We start from the raw sequence: 20,987 nt of genomic DNA on the forward strand, positions 1-20,987 counted from the left end.
ACACACACACACACACGGCAAGCAATAATATGCACGGTTATGGGTCTCTGCACTTCCCTACAGTGGGTGTTAGCCGAAGGTGGCCCATGGTCTGTTCTTGGTTTTCTGTATTTAATTCATAGAAGCTGGAAAAGAAAGTAACATCAACACAACAATACTGTAAGTACCAGGACATTTCAGTTCATTTCTTACCCTATGAATGACTTGCTACAAAAGCTGTGGAAGGCATTCCATTCTTTTGCCTGGATTCCCCAGTGTGTACGGTGGCGTGGCGTGCTAACTACCAGCCCCAGGGAACAGAACAGAGAGAATGCATGTCTCTTTGGAGGAGGGGGATGGACTGGAACTGTGCCATCACTGCTAGCAAAGCTGACTTCAGTGCATCTAATGCACAGATCTATAGTCATAAAAATGAATCACAGTTCTAGATTGCCGGGGTTGCATGGACCAACTCGATTAATTTTTCCAAATGTGTCACCAAATTGGGCTAACTATAAGTTTAATGAAGGAGGTTTTTCAAATAGCTTTTTAAGACCATTAAAGGAGAACAGTAATAAGATGTCCTGGCTGTCTAATTAGAAGACTCAACTACAACCCTAGTCCTCTTTTCATCTCTATCTTCATGTGAGCATGCTTGTGCCTCTAGAAGTAAGGCTTGCTCGCAGGATATGATCGACAGGCACGTTTCCAGCCTAAGAGCATAAACAGCCACCTGAAAACCATTTCACATAAATGTGAAATTGTCATATAAAACCTAAAGTAAGTTTAGCAGTGACCCAAATCAGGGAGATCACAAATCTGAGAGATGATTAGTGTTCTCTTCAGCAAGGCTAAGAACGAATTTCAAATAATTAGGTATGGTATTTCTGTTATGCTTTGCAAATGCTGAATAAAGAAACTTCAGTGTTTACCCAGCTTGCAGGAAGTACTAGTATAGTTCTAGAGATTTCCTGCTAAATGAATACAGGTACAGGGATGCTTAAAAGAAAATCTTTATATTCTAGGAGATTTTTATATTTTAGGGGATTTCCCTTCCTTTTTTCTTTCTTTCTTTCCTTCCTTCCTTCCTTTCCTCCCTCCCTCCCTCCCTCCCTCCTTCCCTCCCTCCCTCCTTCCTTCCTTCCTTCCTTCCTATTTTTCTGGGGACAGGGTCTTCCTATGTAGCCCAGGCTAGCCTCAAACTTCTACACTTTCTGTCTCAGCATCAGGAGTGCTGAATTACAAGCACAACCCTGCTGGACTAATTTTTTTTCCCCTTTCTAAAGACTTAGTTCCATTTTCTTTTTAAGAACACAGTAAATTAGCTTGTGAGTCAAATCCAACACCTAAGTGAGGGAATTGGTACGTGTGGGGAAGGACACAGATTTTCCCGAAGTCTTTAAATTTCTTCGTGGCCTCCTTCAGGCCTAGGTTGATATGGTTCAAGTCTTCATGTCATCAAATGAAGAACTGTCATGCATACATATAGAAACAGGGATGCTAATTCAAATGAAATAATTGCTAATAGTTTGTAAGCTTGCTGGGTTAAGATGGACTGAAGGACAAGAATGTGCCCGGGCGCAGAGGGCAGGTTCACTGCAGCGCACAAACGGAGGCTACAGTGCAAACTCTGAGGCAGAATGTGTGTTCTTGATGAATTTCTCTTAAGGAAGAGAGCAATTAATTTTTTTCACCTAAAATGTTGAGTCGCTGATGAGATTTCAGAAGCTTCATCCCCTGTGTCTCCAGAGAACAGGACGTAACGTTTATGTGAATTGACCACTGTGTCAGACTTCTGAATGAGACGATGGAGACTAAGGCAAAAATGAGTATGTCCAAACTCACGCAACTGAAAGCTGAGTTCTGTCTGGTAGCTTTGTTGGCAAAGGTTTGACTAAAAGAGAAAGTCTGATACTCAATTTGATTCAGAATATAGTTAATTCAGAAAACTATTTTATATCTACAATGTTAGTCAAGTGCTCTCTACATACAAAACTCCTTAAACTAAAAAATAGCATAGAACCATTTCGACCAGGTCGTCTAGCAATGACACTAATTTTTAGTGTGCTGGGTCCCATTTGTGGGTCTCTTTGATACACTGGGACTCCAGAGAACTGGAATGAGCTCTGTGAAGCACTTCTTGGGAAATGCTTGAGGGCATGTAATGCCTTCATTTCCTTCCTGGGTAGAATTGTATCTGTGTGGCTCATAGAAGCTTCTGCCCAGAGTTGAATGCATCTTCCCTCTTGAAGCTTGTGTGCGTGTTCTGAGAGGCTGGGGAGAGAACATTTTGGATCAGGAGAGTCTTCCAGGAGATAACACTGTATGTTGTTAACAGAGATTGAACTGATTTTTTTTTGCCATGCTATTTAAGTGATGAGTAATCTTTGATAGACCCACCAATGGTAGGTAGACTGCTCAGGTATCTGTTTAGACATCTTTTCTACTAATCTCTTCTGAGTAAAGGAACCCAAGACCCCTAGAATCTTCAACCCAGTTAAAAAATAAAACACATTTAGTGTTTTACCTAGTATGCAAGCTTTCATATAATATTCAGATAAAAGAGGCTGTCTACGTGATTTCTTCTTTCTTTAGCACTGGTGAACACACAGAAATAAATTTAAACACAGTTAAATGGCTACACCTGAACAGTGGCTACCACATTGTACAGTACAGCCTGAGCCACTCATAGCTGATGTTTGATGAGTGGGTGTTAACAAGAGAGTCATTTTCTTTTTCTTTCTTTCTTTTTTTTTTTTTTTTTTTTCTTTTTTGGAACAGGGTTTCCCTGTAGCCTCGGCTGTCCTGGAACTCACTATGTAGACCAGGCCAGCCTTGAACTTACAGAGATCCACCTGCCTCTGCCTCCTGAGTGCTGGGATTAAAGGCATGTGCCACCACGCCCAGCTTGAGGGTTATTTTCTTAAATGTTGCTTATAGTAACATTAACTTTAAAGATAGTTGGCTGGCTGGATCAGGCTTGATTTTTGTCTTTCTTCTGCCAGGCAGTGGTGGTCAGAGATTTCACTGTTTAGTTCATCCCAGGGAAGTTCTCAAAGAGCCCCAGCTCAGTCACAGAAGCAAACATATAAACCAACAAAAGAAGCAAGTGGAAGGGTGGATCATCCCGTTTAAGGACGACAGTCATTTAGGGGATTTTCCTGGGAAACAAGGCTTTTAGGGAATTAAAAGTCCTGGGGCTCTATATGTCTCCAGGGCTGTCATATTCAGTGCTCTTTGGTATCTCCAGATACCTGAGTATAAAGCAAGAATCCTATAAGGAACTTTCCAGTGCAACTGTTCATCTGGAGAACTTTCAAAGGTCTGGCCTGACTTCACAGTGGGTGCAAAGGTTCTCTAGAAGGATGGCTGTTTCTTTCAGTTCCTTGAGCAGCTGTGAGGTAGAAATAGTCAATACTTTGGGTGTCAGGCATAGAAAAAATTAGTACAGCATAACTGAAGAGAAACTGCAAAGCAATTATGGATCTAAAGAAGTAAACATTGAATAAACAGAATTAAAATGCATTTGTTTAGACACGCATTTGTTTAGACACGCATTTGTTTAGACACTGCAGGGAGATAGTTATTGACACACCCATCTTTCCCTTAAAAAGCCCTAAGTTCCTAACACAGTAAAAATTGGGATATTTGCCCTTCAGACAGGCACCAGGTTACCCATTTTTGGAGGTTTATAATAGCAAGTTTCTCATCAGTATCAACCATTCACCATACATCTGGTAAAACTTATTCTATCTTAGGAAATACACTCACTGAAGACATTCATTTGCTCTGGGGTGGCTGCAACCCAAATCGTTCAGCTCTGAAGAAATCTGTGCTTTGTTTCTCAAAGAATGAGATCTAGATGCTCCTGGGAATCATTTGTGTTTAAGAATTTGTGGGGACTGAATCCAGGGCCTTGTGCATGCTAAGCAAGTACTCTACTACTGAGCTATATCCTCTCTCTCTCTCTCTCTCTCTCTCTCTCTCTCTCTCTTTGATTCCAGGTCTGTATCTGTCATTTCCCACTCTTTAAGTCAGTGATTTACAGTTAAAGAAAGGCATTATCCTGAACTTTTCCCAAAGCTTTTTTCTATTGCAAGTTTCTTTTCTCTACCTTCTTCACATTGCCAATTATTAACTGAAAGACTTAATAAGGTGGAACTGCTAATTACTTGAGTATCTTTGATTAAATTTTGCTTTGGAAATGAGGTGTCAGGCTTCTATATGGTCACCTGTTGCTTAATCATTTAAAAAAATATTTTATTTTATGTGGATGAGTGTATTGCTTGCATGCGTGTAAATGGGAGTTATGGACAGTTGTTAGCCGTCATGCGGGTGCCAGGAATGGAGCCTGGGTTCTCTGCAAGAGTGGCCAGTGTCCTTTACTGCTGAGCCATCTCTCCATCCCTATTTAATCATTTTTTTTTAAAGCAATGACTTGCTGTATCCCAACTTTCAAAGACTGGGGAAAAGTATTTTATTGTTGTTATCAGCATGGCAATTTTCTTCTCAGTTTGAACTTTGTGCTTGAAATTTATCATGTCCTTGATGGAATATGTTTTACTTGCCACTCAAAAAATTATAATCCTGAATTTCTTTCTAATGTTTTTACAAACTATGAAAACATCTAAAAAATAGTTATTATAAGAATTCATAATGGATCCGGGTATGGTGGCGCACACCTTTAATCCCATATCCAACACAGGCAGAGGTAGGCGGATTTCTGTGATCTCAAGGTCAGCCTGGTCTACATAGTGAGTTCCAGATCAACTGGGGTTACAGGGAGACTGTCTCAAAAAGACTATATATGAAACAGGTAACTTGTGACTAGAATTATGTATAGTATCTATCTCCAAGTTGCTGGATATATGGACATAAAGAAAATTATGGCGTTGCCCTTATAGTTTCTACCTTAGAGTGTGGAGGTGACATACTACCTTCTGACTCTGTGTTTTATTGCTCCTAATTTTTCCATAATGATTTTTAAATCATTTTCAATTGGTTAAAATTTCTATTTTCTGGATATCACATTGAAAAGTTTTCAGTTCCTTAAGAACTCTCTATAGATATGGACATAAAGAAAATTATGGCGTTGCCCTTATAGTTTCTACCTTAGAGTGTGGAGGTGACATACTACCTTCTGACTCTGTGTTTTATTGCTCCTAATTTTTCCATAATGATTTTTAAATCATTTTCAATTGGTTAAAATTTCTATTTTCTGGATATCACATTGAAAAGTTTTCAGTTCCTTAAGAACTCTCTATAGTGATTTGAAAAACAAGATTGCCAGGTACTGAATTTGGATGGTCAACAGAAAGGTACACTTCATATGCTATACCCCTATTCTATCTAGGTATTATTGGAAGGAGACCAAGATTGTTGGGAAAGTTTGGAGGCAAGGATATTATCCTTAAAAACACACACATTGCTTCTGCTTTTAAAATCCTATCATCTCAATAGATACACCAAAGATAGTAGCATCACTCACTCGGTCATGTAGAAGGCCTCTATTTCTACATGGGTATCAATCTTTTAAACAGAGAAAGAAGATAGCAAGATGAACATTCTAGAATGCTTATACATGTATAACACATACAACATGGTCACCTGAAGATGCACAAAGAATTAGAAACTGCTTTATTCAGATGAAGAATTTTTCTTACTGAAGAAATCTGAACTTACCTCCTTGTTCATCCAACATAACCAAAGTCCTGATACCAGCATCTTTACTCTACATTCCAACAATGGTAGCAAAGTTGAAAAGGAGTTAGAGAGAGAAAAGAGAAAGAGAAATCAGTAAGGGGACCATTATCCCTAGAAACGGAAAATGAAGGGCCAAAAGAAAAAAGGGAAGAAGCATGGCAAGAGTGTTAAGGGGCTGGGAGAGCTGGGAATGCTGGGAGGACTGGGAGGACCAGGAGGACCGGGAGGGAGGAGTAACCTGTAGACTTGTTCTGTCAGTGACTCTCAGGGCCATGAGGAGGCATGGAGCACGACCTCCCTAGAGTGGGACTTGGGCCTTCAGTACACTAAGTATGTATTGGAATGCACATACTTAATATATAGTAATTTTATGCCTGGAAAATAAAAATACCCATAGGTTTTATAACATCAACCACAGAAAGTAAATTTTTCAAAATCCTCTCTGTTGAATTTTCTTCCCTAGGAAGGTCTATCAGAAAGTCTCCCTCAGTGGCCTGGGGAAACTACATAAAAATTTTGGAGTTTTGTTGTTCAGGTTTACAAAAATTGAGAAGTACAGCTCAAAGGGAAACTTATTCCCCTGTCTTCTCTGTGGAGAAGTTTGAAAAGGGAGTGAGATCAGAAATAATGATGTTCTCAAATCTACAGTTCTGCAAAATGATGTAGCATGAGAAAATAACTCCTCTAAAAGATGCTGCAGTTCTTTTGCACAGAAACCTTTGAAAGCACTCTTAATCTCACTCTGTTTTATCAATAAACCAAGACCACCTAGATTATCGGGAGGAGGTGAAGGGAAGTAGGTGGGCAAGGGCGAAGTGACAAAGATACTGTCTTATTTGTACTTGGGAGTTTCCATGTGTAGGACTTCTGACCTACGAAGTAAAGGCTTTCTATGCAATGCCACTGTGTATAGGTTGGATTAATTGTTTTTCAAGGAAACTTTGTGGAAACACAGAATAAATTCTGAAATAAGACATTTCTCGTAGACTTATTTGTTTATTGCTTAGAACTAAGTAAGAAGTATAGAGGTGCTATTGGAGGCTAACAACTAAATTCCAATAATATTTCTAAAAAACAAAATAAAACATGGTGAGTGATTTTGTGAAGTGTTATAAAGTCACATTTTAGAGAATGTGTACAGCGAACTCTGCGGGACACAAAGCCCATGTTGTTTTTGAAACAAGCTTTACTGATCACAGTAAAGTATGGATGGTGGTGGCTTGGAGGACCTTAGGGGTAGCCATGGATAAAACCATTCTGGTGCCAGATTCCTGGGTCAAATTCTGGGCTAGAATCCTGGTGATTTCATTTCCTCGCTGCAGACTTTAGGCAAGTGTCCTAACTACTCTCTGCTTCAGTTCACTCATTTGTAATGCAGCAATCACAACAGCTTATACCCCACTGAGGTCCTGTGTGAGATCAATAAATTAATATATGGATGAAACCTTGCCTATAATCAGCATAACAAAATGTTTATTAAATACATTCACAAAATAGATAAAACATCTAGGCAAACTAAAAATATCATGTCCTCCTGCCACCAGAAATTTCCACACCACTACTTTTTAAACTTGATATGCATATGAATACCCTACATATGAATGTCTTCTAATTCAAATTCTGATTCTGTGGGACTGGAAAAGGCCCTGGGATCCCATATTTCTCACACGTTCTACTTCGTGCTACTTGTGTGAAGACACACACTGACTGGGAGTCTGGACCACAAAAGGTAGCTTAGTCTTCTTTAAAATGTATTATGTATGGAATTTTGTCTATACTAGGCTGCATTTTAATCCTTTTCCCTTATCTGCATTTGCTAGTTATTGCTTACAGAACAAAATAATGAAAAGCAGGTGGTATGCCAGGCATATGGATGTGACAGTGCAGATTCTGGTAACCTCAGAAGATTGACTCACTGAAGTGATTTGAAGGAACAATAGTGTTTGACATTGTCCTGATTAGGGAGAACATAAATAGTGTTGTCCTGGGGGTCAGAAAAGCTGGGTTATGCTCAGCTCAGACACAGCAAGCTGTGAGACTGTGGAAGAATTACTTGATGTTGCAGCATGGTTTCCTATATTGGAGAGCTAGAGACACCAAATAAAAGGATACAGTTGGTAGACTGATTCACTCACCTTGATAATTCTTCCTTTTAGTCATTACTATTTTATTTATTTATTTACTCTTTCATTAACTCATTAAACATTATCTGCTGGATTTCTACTCTGTTCTGGACATTGAGGATAAAGGTTAGAAAAATCTGTGGATTGTCCTTCAGTCTCAGTGTGAGAGACAATTTGGTCAGTGAGTAAAGCTGTGATCTGGGAATGAGTAATGATACATTCTAGATCTCTCTATAGTCTTGTTGCTCTAAAGTCAACAACTCTGTGTCTCAGCTCACCCAGTGGTCAAATGGGGCAGCAGAGGCTCTCTCACTCCCCACAGCAGTTCTAAGGAACAGCTCTCTGAAAGCTGGTTCAGTTCAATGGGAGGCTGAGTGGGGCTCCGGAAGGAATATTCAGATGCAGGATTTAATGTGAGTGGAATCTCAGCATGTTTAAAATGAGCTGCTTTGCTCTCTCAGATCTTTTAGCCTGATGTGGAATTCTCAAAGGTGGGGGGCAATGTAGGATTAGGGAAGACAGGAACTGAAGTGCTGCATGGAAGATTCACGCTCTGAAATATGTAGACCTGGATGAATACCGTTCCTGCTCATTCTTACTATGTGTCTTAAGCAAGTTACTTAACCATTGCTTGCTTCAGATTTCTCTGTGTTTAAAGTAGGGCTCAAAATAGCAGCTAAAAACTGGGCAGTGTGGTGGCGCATGCCTTTAATCCCAACACTCTCGGGAGGCAGAGACAAGAAGATCTCTGTGAGATCAAGGCCAGCCTGGTCTACATAGTGAGTTCCAGGAAAAGTACAAAAGAACAATGGTAAAATGTGGCTATTGGGATTAAATTAAGTAATATACATTTGATTATAATGGTGATGCTGTCTCCAAGCTCAGTACCTAGCACATAGTAGGTTCTCAATAAATGTTTGAGCTTAAATTTGGTTTCATTACTTTTCCTGATGACTTCTTTCAAAATAACTGGGTTGTTCCTGTGAGATCTAGATGCTCAGAGAGAGGACAGGGATGTAGAAAACAGTGCAAGGGAAGCAGAGCACTGCTGTCGCTGATCTCTTGATGCATATTGTGGAATAGCTGCTGGAAGGGATAATGAGAAGAGGTGGTCCTACTTTTACGTCAGGTCAATTCTTGGTTTGTCTTGAGGTTACTAGGAAAACAGCCTATCTCAAACCCAGGGAGTTGGAGAGATTTTTATCATTTCTTTTTGTAAAATTTCATTGTTTATTTTTATTTTAAAATTGTAGTAATATATTTTGCCAATGAACTAAACAGTGGTTATAGAATAGTTTGTTCTTGTTGTCATTTTGAGATGCTTTCCCTAAACAATACATTGGAACTAAAATTTGGTTGGACACCCAGGCATTCTCTTGAGTTCTTGAAGGACCTCGGAGTTGCTTAGGTAAAAAGAACTGCCAACTTGATTTTATAAAATTTTGAACAGAAAGTCTTACATAATATAAATGTGGCTTTTGAATGCTTCTTTCCCTCCTATTGCCAAAGGATTTTGAAAGACAAGTTGACGTAAAGAGAAATGCTACGATATTCATGAAATGTTAGCGTTTTAGGAACCAGTTCATGAAAGTTGTGTGGTGCTTTCAAATCTGCCTCCTTAAAACAGACTTCAGCTCTGCTGCATTCAGCATCGGCACAGTTAAGTTTTCTTGTTCTCAGATACTCTCTCCTTGAGAATACGTTATTGATTCTCCTTTCAGAATCAAGTCTTCTCTCCTTATGTTACCAAGGCATCTATGACCTTGAATTTGGATAGCTGTTTACATGTTGGTTTTCCCTTCAATAAAGTTCAACCTAGTTTCTAGTCTTTCCACCTGTCTATGATGCTCAACTTTTCTGAAATTTCCCCCCATGGCCTCTGAGCTGCTTTAGATTGCTCTTGAAATGCTGATGGTGACTTCTATTAAAAATTAGGTGGGCAGCCCTGCCATGCTGTTCACCCTGGAGCCTATCAGGGACAGTGTGAAGCTGCATTTCCATAGGAAGTGGACTGTTTGCCTTAGGGAGACTTCCCAATTTCAGTAACCTTTCCTGCCTTTGAAACTAAATTTAATAAGGATTCAGTTCAATTCAAATTATGTAGTGCTGATGAACTTTGGGATTGTGGGCAAGATCCTGGTATTTCAAACCTTGTATTTGCCAAATGATTTCTGCCCTTGATGAATATTTAATACTGATTCTCTTTAAAGAGAATTTCCTTTTTTAGTGAAAAGCAGAACATCATCTGAATAGCCAATGCCCTCGACATAAGGGATGTTTGACCATAAATATAAAATAACCCAGGAGGAAGCAAGAGTAAGTCAGTCTACTCTGATAATGCCTTGCTCACAATTTCCTAAGGGCAGAATATCTAATAGCCTCCTCTTATTTCTCAGAGGTAGGCTTTTCACACCTTTTTCTAAGATGCAACTTCATGCTTGATCGAGAAACAATTTAGGAGAAACAAAAACATATAATTTGAGAATTGTGTTTCAATCAATAGAGCTTCCCCCCCCCCTTTAGAATAAATTAGAATGATTTTTCAAGACTGGCTTAAACTACTTGCACTTTAAGAAGACACACAAGAGAAAAGCGTTCAAGTTCCCAAGACTGAAGGACAAAGGGCCAGTTTAAAGAAGTACACTGTCATGCATTGGTTCACCCCTCTCCACAGTCTGGACAGTGCTTCACAGCATTTACACTGCACAGCTGGATAAATTGGAGACAGTTTCGGAAATGTCAACCATATTTACAAGCATGTACACAAGTGAGAAGTGAGTTTGGAGGCTAGGGTTGGAGATCATAAAGAATATTATGATAGTAATACTGTAGCATACAATAAAATAATTCAGTGCTAATCTCAGGAGTCATGCAGGACTGTTCAAGGTCTTGTTCCTTCCGTTGTTTTGCTACCAACAAATTGGGAAAGACTATGACTGTGCTTAGTCTCACACTTCCAGACAGAGGCTCTATGCCTCTGTTTTGTTGTTCAAGTATTTCTGCATAAGTGTCCCCAGAACAGAGCAAAGGAGACATTTCTCTTCCTTTAGAGCAACAGGCTGCTCTCCTGTGCTGCCAAGGTCCTGCTGGGCTGCCTTCCTGTGGGGGCCAATTTGTGCTACATTGCAAGCTCAGTTTGTCGTTTTTGAAATAACATTTTTTTAGGGAACTGACCACCATTTCTCCCCACTCTTTTTGTGTCCATTCACATTTCGCCATATTTCGCTCCTAGGTGAGAGGCTAGAGCTGCAGAGATTAATGAAGACACTGCGTTTGCTCCCAAGGAGGAAGAGGCTGCTACCTTTCCCTCAAGCCTTTGTAAAATTTATCTTTTTTTCTCCCTTTCATGTCACTGCATAAGCAATTTACAGTAGCATGGGATGGGCGAGTAGGCTCAGATAATCATTCTGCCAGAGAAAGCCCAAGATCCCTAGAACGATAATCATATAGGAATCTATACATTGATAAGCAGTCACATTGAAAAGCTTGCTAAAGCTGCATCTTGCCGAATAAAAAGCATTAGGCTTGTTTTATTAGGTTAAGATAAATATAGTCCAGCCCATTCTTTTTCTGCTTCATCTCTCCTGATAGAAAAGTTCAATTAATCCGTTTGTTCTTCTTGATTGACTGCTGCTCTACCAAACTGGAATGAGTTAGGTTGATTGTAAGAGCTCTTTTGATCCTACTATTGCCGTCTCCCTATTTTACCCATTTAAAAATAGTTTGGGATTCATTAGCCATGAATTACAAGTGCTTTACAAATAGATGTACAGTCTAGAGTTGGGAACATAAAAGAGCTTTTATATTTATTTCATTGTGCTTGATTTTTCTCTTTGTTAAAGATTTTCCCTATTTTTCATAAAATGTAGTTTCTGATTCTAAATATAACAATTGCATAAAATGATATACCTACACAGATACAAATCTTCAAAGTTATATGTATGGTTAAAGTCAGAACAGAGTTTTAAGATTAGCTGCAATTTATTGGCAACAAAATCATTACAAATGAAAATATGATGTAGGTAATTCCTTTATATGTTGAAATTGCTCTGATTTGCTTAATGTGATGCCACCTTTTGTGATTTTTTTCAAAGCACTGACTTGGGAATACAAGGCTTCTCTATCTAGACTGTAGAGATGGCCTGGAATGGAGGGAGGGGAATTCAACTCCATGATGGGCTGCTAACTTATATACAGTACTTCCGGCATTTTCTGGCTTCCTGATAGGCTAATACTGGAAGCAAGAGGGTCACGGCCAAGGGAAAGGCAGGAGGGGTCAGGAATGGTAATATCAGCATGGGAACTAGTTGTTTTATTTTAGTATAAGCTATTCCTTACCTCTTCGACCAGCTGCAACATCCGACGGGTGCTTTCCAGAGACTAAGATGAAAAACATAATTATTGTTAAAAACAGGAACAGAGATCTTGGAACGTCAAAACACTTTCTTCATTTGAGAAATACAGAGTTCCTATTACACATCACTTCCAATCTGCAACTAAAACACAAAGTCTCTTGCTGGTTTCAGTTTCTTTTCTATTGGGCTTTCTACATCATCAGATTCCCTAAAGCAATTACATCTTATCTTCATAAAATCAGAACCATGTGACGCTGATCTTGATATCAAAGGCAAAGTAATCCGGAAAGGATAATTTTGCATGCTCCGAATGCACAAAAAAGTATCTGAATTACTCTGTGATCTAATTTGGCCTCCTCAGGCAAGGAATATCACATTTTAAACACAAGGATAATTTTTTATGAGTTGAGATGAATATGACAAATTTCTTATAAAGCTCTTTGAAACACAATTGGAAGTTGTTATCAATACAAATTAAGCTGCCACCTTAGGGTAGAAAAAAATCAAGCATGTTTGAAATAACTAGCCTGTGGGAGGCAGTTATGATTATTTTTTTCCACAGACAAGAAAAAACATGATGAAACTGAGCTCAGTGCTCACCCCTCAGGGGCGGCATCACCACTTTTTTTCTTAGTTCATTTAACATAGTTAGAATCCAACAGCCAGTGTGATTTCTCAAAACCATGCGTCTGAGTAGCAAACACTTTGGACATGATTCTGCAGGAACCTGAGGATGTTAATGTCTGCTGGAAGAGACTTCAGTGGACTGCTTTTTAGAATACAATGGCTATGAGCAGTGGTATTCTGACACATTTTTAACAAACAACTCTCTGGAAAAATATATGAATACAGTGATGGTATTCAATTTTTTTCTGATACAGAGGTTGAATACACAAAGTGGACAAATTACACAATGTAGCATTGTGCTGTAAATTTCATAGACCAAACTGATTCCCACAGAAAGCTCCTGTAGTCCGTCTGTAGCTAACCATATGCCAAACTAGTATAGTTCTGATGTGGTCACTGGAAAACTTCCTTTATGTTCATGAATAATAAGAAAATGAAACAATGAAGGCTTACAGTGGAATCTGACTCATTATAAGGAAAGCGATGCCTTTGTTGAGAAGAATCATAGTTTCCAAATAATGGAAAATTTCCTCATTGTTTTTGTGTTATTCTTAATGTAGTGGCTGAAGGCATGCATATTTTTAAATTTTAATTTGCATTATTAATATTTTCTCTTCTGTCTTAAGTCTAGGTAATCAACAAAATAATAAAGAAAACCCTGATTGGTAGTGTTTTCCAATTCTGGCCTGTAAGTATTTGTGCTGTATCTGATTTCTAACTTCAGTGCTGTGTTGCTGACCCTGTGGCTGAGATCTGCTGGGATTTCCATTTTGTACATATAGTGTATTACGTTTTACAGTGAATATAAATAACTTAAGAGCATAGACAGCAATAAATGTACTAAACTAATTAGAGAATAATGTTTTGAGGATATAGTACCATTTAGTTTTATATGATATACCTAATTTTCAGATTATATCATTCAATTTTAATAACAGCCATATTTAACAAGCAGCTTAGAAAGTCTCTCAAAGTGTTAATCAACTTTCAGAATTGAATTAACTATGGTAAATTGCAAAACATTCAAAGATAATGCTTTACTTAGAGGATCTTGGTCTCTTAAGTATCTAGAAGTCAAGAGTTAGAGCCAAGACACTAGTTTGTATACAGGCTTTATAATCAACCTATTCTAGCCTGCAGACACCTTAGACAGAAACGGGAAGTCTTTGTACTGTTTTTTTTTTTTTTTAAATTGAGCCATTAGAAGATATCTTTCCCCAGAACCTGAGTTCTGATTCAGATCACCCCTGGACTCTATTCCTTACCTCATCGGCCAGCTGGTCAGCCCTCCGCTGCATCTCTTCCAGCTCATTGCGCATGTCCGCATCTTCAGCCATGGTAGTGGTGGGGGGTGGTTGGGTGCCTAGGCTGGTAAGTCAGTGATAGGTTTGGCCCCAGAACCTGGGAAGAAGCAGATTGGAAAATGTGACAGCTTAGATGAGTAAGTGTAGGCATGTATAGACTGGAAGATCTAAATCCCTACACTGTCCTAATGTCTCAGCCATCTTCTGAACTGGAAGCCATACTCAGATGAGGGGATCAGAAGAATCATGTCATTTCTCCAAAAGGTACTAGAAATTAGTATTCATCAGCCTCCTCACTGAGACAGATACGTGTTTACATACTTCTTTTAAGATAGAGTCTCTCTTTGTAGCCCAGGCTGGCCTCAGACTTAACTATTCTTTTACCCTGGCCTCCTGAGTGTGCTGCAATGACAAGTTTAAATCAGTGCACCTGGCTTCATCTAATGTATTTGTAAAGACACAAACCAAACAAGGCTTATGAATGATGGGGTAGAGGATACAGTTCATTGTTGGTATGTTTTTAATGTCACATTTATTTATCTATCTCTCATCTATCAGATATCTATCATCTATCTGTCTGTCTATTATCTTTAGCAGCTTTATTGAGATACAGTTGACATACAATCAACTCCACAGATTTAAATTGTACAGTTTGAAATTCTGGCAGATGTATACACGCAGGAACCTAAGACTACAAAACAGAAAATGAACAAATCCATTACTTCCAAAGTTTCCTTATATTCTTGTAATCTTACCCATCTGCCAATCACCACCCGTTCACCCACACATCCAGAAAAATGCTGATCTCCCTTTTGTCACTGTAATTGGCATGTCTTAGAATTACGAATAAATGAAATGATGTGAGATGTTTCACATCACTTTCCCACTTGGTATAATTATTTTGAGATCCATCCACATAGTATCAACATTAATAGACATTTTTGGTTGTTCATGTGTAGCACTATATTATATTTTGAAATATTTAGCAATTGTTATTGCAGGTTGTCAAGAATGTTTGTGCGGGAGTGATTCCAAAGGGGAATTGGATCCAGTGTTCTGACCAGCTTACTTTTTGGCTACTCTTGAAATCCTGCAGGAACAAATGTAGGTGGTGAAACCAAAACTCCTCCTGAACACACTTCCCGCCTCTCTTCCTCGCATCCTTTTCTGCTCTCAAATACTTACTGAGCACCAGTGTCAAGTAATGGGGATATGATGAACAAGACAGGCAAATTCACTGCCTCCACATTGCTACAGCCTAGTTGGAAAGACAAAAGCCAAGGAATTCTTAGGAATAGTAATGATGCCAGAGGACATGCATGGTGCCTAGGGGGCACAGCAGGGTTGCCTAAGGGAGTCATGTCCCCAGATGGAGCCTGAGGAAGAGTTTGAAATAAGTGTTTGTATGATGCCGGCTTCTTTGAACAGCACACCTGAAGAAGGCTGGGGCTCATGTCTCATGTCCGAGATGGTTAACCATGCACTGGAATTAGTCCTCCCTCTTACGGGGCAAAGTGTGGTCTCTGGAGAATGAATGCTTAGCCAGGAATTACATTTTTAATCTTCCATGCAAGGAGTTTGCACCGCATGGATAGAGATGGTCCATGAGTAGAAATGGTAAGTGCCTTGTCAGACTAAGAGGCTATTATGGTGTTCCCCGTCTGCCAGCAGAAGCAGAGCCCCAGAACGTGGCTGAGCCAAGAGACTACATAAAATCCAGTCTTTTGAATCCTTGAAGAGAGGAAACTTGACAATTGACTAGAAACACCTGAATGCTTCCATAGTTAACAGCATACACCCAGTGGGCTGCATGACTAAATGCATGAAAGTTCTATTTTGCTTTGTTACAGCAACTAGTGCTGCTCTAAGTCATAAAGGACCAAGAAAACTCAAAATAGAGAGGAGTGTTGCATAGGAGCATAATTTCCTAACTGATAGGCTCATGTGTGTTTGTCCCTTTATTGAAAACTGACTCTGGGAGAGGACATTAGATTTAGCACTTTGGAGCAATACCACACTATTCTTATTATTTGTTTGAGGATCACTTTTTGCAAAAACCAAAATGAAAAACTCATTGTCAAAATATCTATTAACATACTCATTGGGAGGCAAGGGATCCGCCACAATCCCCAGGGGCCAGTCCTTGAACTGAATCAGGAGGAAGGGGCCCGCGTTCCCTTCTCCCAGGGCTGCTCTCATATCACCATCTCTGCTGCTAAAGCAAAACCCTCTGGGGTTTGGCTTTGCTGCACGTTATTAGCATCTTACTTGCTCTACGCCTGTGAAGTAAGTCTTACAATTTAGGGCTGTTAAATAGGAAGAATGCTAAACTGAACCCACTTTGAACATGACAGCCTTCACAGTTCATTTCTACCTTCTGATGCCTGGAAAAGTGTCATGTACAAAATCATTGGAAAATAAAAAGAAAATTTGGGGGCTGAATTCTACTACCATCATTTTTAAAAAGTAATAAATTTACATTAGGTTAGTTTCATGGACAGTCAGTAAAAAAAAAAACCAAAGGGTATGATAACATGAGCATGCTACTTTTCAAGTGCCTATCTTGGATACAATGGACTGCTAGAAATGTCTTGTGCATTAAATTCAGGTCTCCATTTTAGAATGTAGAGATCTACGAAATAGAAATAGAAAGGAATTTATACCAAGTCAGTCCTGACCTAAGATGAGCAGAAACAATTTTCCACTGTTCTCCAGAATGATAGGAGAATTACCCTCCCGAGTAAAATAATGGTGCATTGGGAAGAGTGAGTAGATCCATCAGAGGGCAGTGGAATAGATCAGGACCTTGACATCTGAAGGACTAAGTTGGACTGCTAACTCTGGCACTCAGAAGCTGGTGACTGTGGGCAAGACCATCACCCTCTCTGAGCCTTATTTTCTCAACAGGGTAAACAATATCAACGGTATGGGCTGCTGAGGGAGTCAGTTACAGACATTTCCAATCAACTTTGTTTGTTGAGGATGGTGGAGCTTAATATTCAGAGTCTGTTCCTCCAGAATAGCCCAACAAAATCAGGTTCTGTTAATTAGCTTTCCTCTAGTAATGGCTGGAGTGAGTCATGCTCCCGTGGCTGAGCACCACTGGAAGCAAAAACCAGGGAGACGAGCGGAACATAGAGCCACTGGTCTCCAAGTAGCACCCTCTGAGGATTGCCATCAAGGGACAAACAAGGGCACCTCTGGCCCTGGGCTCCATCTTGATGATTTGTTGCTTCATTTCTTGAGGCATCTCCTTCAGCAAGCAAGCTACTGCCGTTTGCTTTTAATAGGCCAGTTTATCAGAAAGCAGGGTCTGGGCATTTTCAGACTTAGAACAGTTGCCATTTTCCACTCTTCTGGGATTAGTTAGGGATGTGTTTCTCTCTCTCTCTCTCTCTCTCTCTCTCTCTCTCTCACACACGCACACACACACACACACACACACACACACACACACACACACACACACACACACACACACACTCAGTCACTCACTCCTGTCTCCTGTGTTTCCTTGGCAATTTCCTCTCAATGTTGCTATTCTCAGCAGAAGAACAGCTGTGCAGCCCCTGGCTCCGGGCTGCCAGCAACCTGCCAGGGGCTGCTTGATGGGCAGGTGGCAGGCTGGCAGAGAAGCCATATGGCAGATAGCCTTGTCTTCTTCACTTTCATGGTTCCCCCCAGGGTTCCCATACCTTTGTCTTACTCTCAAATGTAGGCTTATCTGTGACTTGGGTGGAAGACTGGTGAGTGACAGATCTCAGACATGCAGCATTTCAAAGCAGAGAGAGCAATGACCACTCTCCTGGTGAGAACCATGAGAAAAGCCAGAGAGCAGGTCACCTGCTGGGGTATTTGTTGTTACTCTTTGATAAATTGTCCCTACAAACCCCAAGCCCATGCATAATTGCGTTCTAGGAGACAGGCATAATGATGTTGACTAGCAGGCATTTCAGTAGCTAAAGAATCTTAATAATGAGGTGGCATTTATTATCCAGGTGGCATGGAAAGTGTCACTCCTGCACATCGCTGAGCTGGTGGTGTGTCCCCCAAAGAGCAAGAGAGGAAACCAGGAAGCAGAGCCTCTCAAAAGGATTCTCTGGGGCTCTGATGTAAGGTACTTCCCCAAAGGTCTCTTGTTAATTATCTCAAATCACCAGTACAGAGTCTGGTCCTTAGTAGGTGTTCACTGCATGTTAATTGACTTTGGAATGAATGGATGGATGTTCCTTTAATGCTCCCAAATCAGTACTTTTCAAGTTGAGAGCTTTTTAAAGATGTTCTAGTCTTGTTCCAGAGATTCCGATTTGCTTGGTTTGAGATGGAGTCCCAGAATACACACTTCTCCAAGGGCCCAGGTGTGGATGTTGCTGCTTGCTGCCCTGCATACCAAATTTGGAGCACGAGTCACAGAGTCACTAGGTGGGGTGGGAAAGTGGCTTCATAGTTACAGGGATAGGACACTAAAAGAAACTAGGGATTCTAGGGCAACTGGGACCTACAGACCAAAACCAGCTTGCTGTTTGTTTTTATAATGGGCTTGAGCTAAGGATGGTTTTTTTTTTTTTAATTTTTATTTTTTTACATTTTTAAATGGTTAAAGACTTAGAGATGAAGAAACTTTGTGGTGTGAAAATTACATATAATCAAATTTCAGGGTCTATAAATAAAGTTTTATTGGAACATATGTATCTATTAGTGTACCCACGATCAGTGGCCTGCTTCATGCTACAATGGCCTACAAAGATGAACACATTGACTGGTTCTACAAAAACCACATTTGTGAATATTTGGCCTTAAAACAAACAAGCAACTAAGCAAGCAAACCACCCCAGAACTCCGCAAATCTTCCCTTTCAGCCTCTAGTATCTACAGACTATTGTACATGTACTAGAGACAGACACTGTGTAGGGCATTTTTTTCTGTTATTTTTGTCTGTGAAATCTATTTCATGAAGATCCCTGTGGTGTTTCTTGGAACACACTTTGAAATAAGAAATGATGCATGGGATGAAACTACAAAATATGAGGAGTTTGCCTTTGATTGACTCCACCTACAGGGTTTTAGGGCTGCAAATCAGATCTAATCCATGCAGTTAATTGTGAGGTGATGGGGTGCCCTCGAAGCCCTTGTAAAAATTCTAATTTCCATGACAAGCTGTAGACAGAGGCTCCCAGCCTCAGCAGCAGTACTGGGCTGTTTACATCAGAGACACACATATCTGAGGGTCTAATTACTGTTTGGTACATGGGACAAAGACTGGCACCCGCAGTTATTCTTCTATGTCCAGGTAATTTGCAAAGCTCTTCATTTGCTAACATACAAACCTACCTGAACCTCATTAGACTGGAGGGTGGGTGCTTCAGTTTGGATCTGGAACATCCCCCAAAGTCCTGTGTTAGAGGTTTAGCCTGTAGCTTGGCACAATTGGGATGTGGTGGACTATTTAAAGAGGGGGTGAGGTTAGTGAAAGAAGTTAGGTCACTGGGAGTATGCACTTGCAGGAGACACAGGGACCCTGGCTTCTTCCTGTCTCTCTTTTAAGTGGCTTCCTCTGTTACCCTCTCAGCATGATGTGTTGTCTCACCCCAGCTCCAAGGAACAGGACCAGTCAACCACAGACTGAAATCTCTGAAACTGTGGATCAAAAGAAATCTTTCTTCTTTATAAGTTGATTGTTTCAGGTACTTTACCATAGTGATAGAAAACTAACAAAGGAGGCAGATGAACACTGGAGAAAGCCCTTTCTATTATTAAAGAGCTTATTTAAATGCCATAGCTTAAAACTGATTTCTGACTGCACAGTCTATGCTCACATAGGATGCTGGGCTCAGGAGGAAATGGAGAATCTGGATCCAGCAGTATGTGGTTTCCATTTGCAAGGTGGACAGAGACATGGCTATTGTGCTGTGAACACTGCACCACAGGGCAGGAGCATCTTGGGGAAGAGGTAAGGAGAATATAGTCTGAGCTGGATTTCTTTTCATGTCTCCTCTTTTAATTACTAAAACAAATCAATCAATTTATATCTCAGCACCTAATATCACAGAGAACTAAAACATGCATTTTGATGTCTCTCCACTGTTAATCGTTTCAATGAAGCTCCTCCTGTTTCCAAGGGAGGTGTGCTTTTAAATTCAGTAAAAGCTTGTACATTACCAAGCACAAAGAAGAACAATGGAACTTACAAAGCAAGTCAACTGTCCTTATATACTAACGCAACCATGTTGATGACCACCAAGGCTTTCTCTTCAGCTTACTCTCTATTTTAATCTTACATAAACCTTGCATGTTTAATACCGATGTCCACATGTTTATGAAGATGAAAGAGGCAAGTTGCAGTAGGTCACCTGGCTCCTGACGGACTCTAGAAATAAGACAGTTACCTGCTTCTTTTTTAACTGTGTCCTTATCCTCTCACAGGAGCCTGTACTTGGAGCTCTGAGGAAAGCAGCACTTCCCAATAAACAAAATCAGCTGTTATTTCAACATGCTATGTCATACAAATATATCAAAATATTGCTCAATGTAGTCATTCTTTTTCAAGAATGTTCTATGTGATAAGAATTAAGAAGCTGCAAGGCATGGGTCACATGCTTACAATCTTGGTACTCAGGAGAGCGAGGCAGGTGGATAGTGAGTGGAGGCTACCCAGGGTTATATAGCAAGACGGCATCACAGACCAAACCAAAAACAGAAGTTTATATAACAATCCCAAATTCTACTGCTTCTAATGTGGTCCTCAGACTCACAACAGTACTGTGTGGGAGGTTGAAATGAGGCCCAGACCTGCTGCAGCAGGTGAGCTACTAAACACAATAACAAGTGTTAAAGGTCTGAAAAGTAGGGCTGGAGAGATACTTCAGCAGCTAAGAGCATGTACCACTTTTTTTTTT

At 40.0% G+C, this 20,987-nt stretch overlaps 1 protein-coding gene across 4 annotated transcripts in view; it reads right to left on the minus strand.

The window, feature by feature from the left end:
* Positions 1-20,987, minus strand: part of Snap25 (synaptosome associated protein 25) — an 80,868-nt gene that overhangs the window by 14,511 nt on the left and 45,370 nt on the right. For all 4 annotated transcript variants that reach the window (XM_008827189.2, XM_008827192.3, XM_008827190.2 and 1 more), the window contains 3 exons: positions 14,053-14,188; positions 12,144-12,185; positions 5,662-5,710 (listed from right to left, as the gene is read on the minus strand). In XM_008827189.2, coding sequence (XP_008825411.1) covers positions 5,662-5,710; positions 12,144-12,185; positions 14,053-14,124 — 163 coding nt within the window. In that variant the 5' untranslated portion in view covers positions 14,125-14,188. The remainder of the gene's footprint in view (positions 1-5,661; positions 5,711-12,143; positions 12,186-14,052; positions 14,189-20,987) is intronic.

The sequence above is a fragment of the Nannospalax galili genome, unplaced genomic scaffold (genome assembly GCF_000622305.1).
Source record: "Nannospalax galili isolate Female #2095 unplaced genomic scaffold, S.galili_v1.0 scaffold151, whole genome shotgun sequence".
Classification (NCBI taxonomy): Eukaryota; Metazoa; Chordata; class Mammalia; order Rodentia; family Spalacidae; genus Nannospalax; species Nannospalax galili.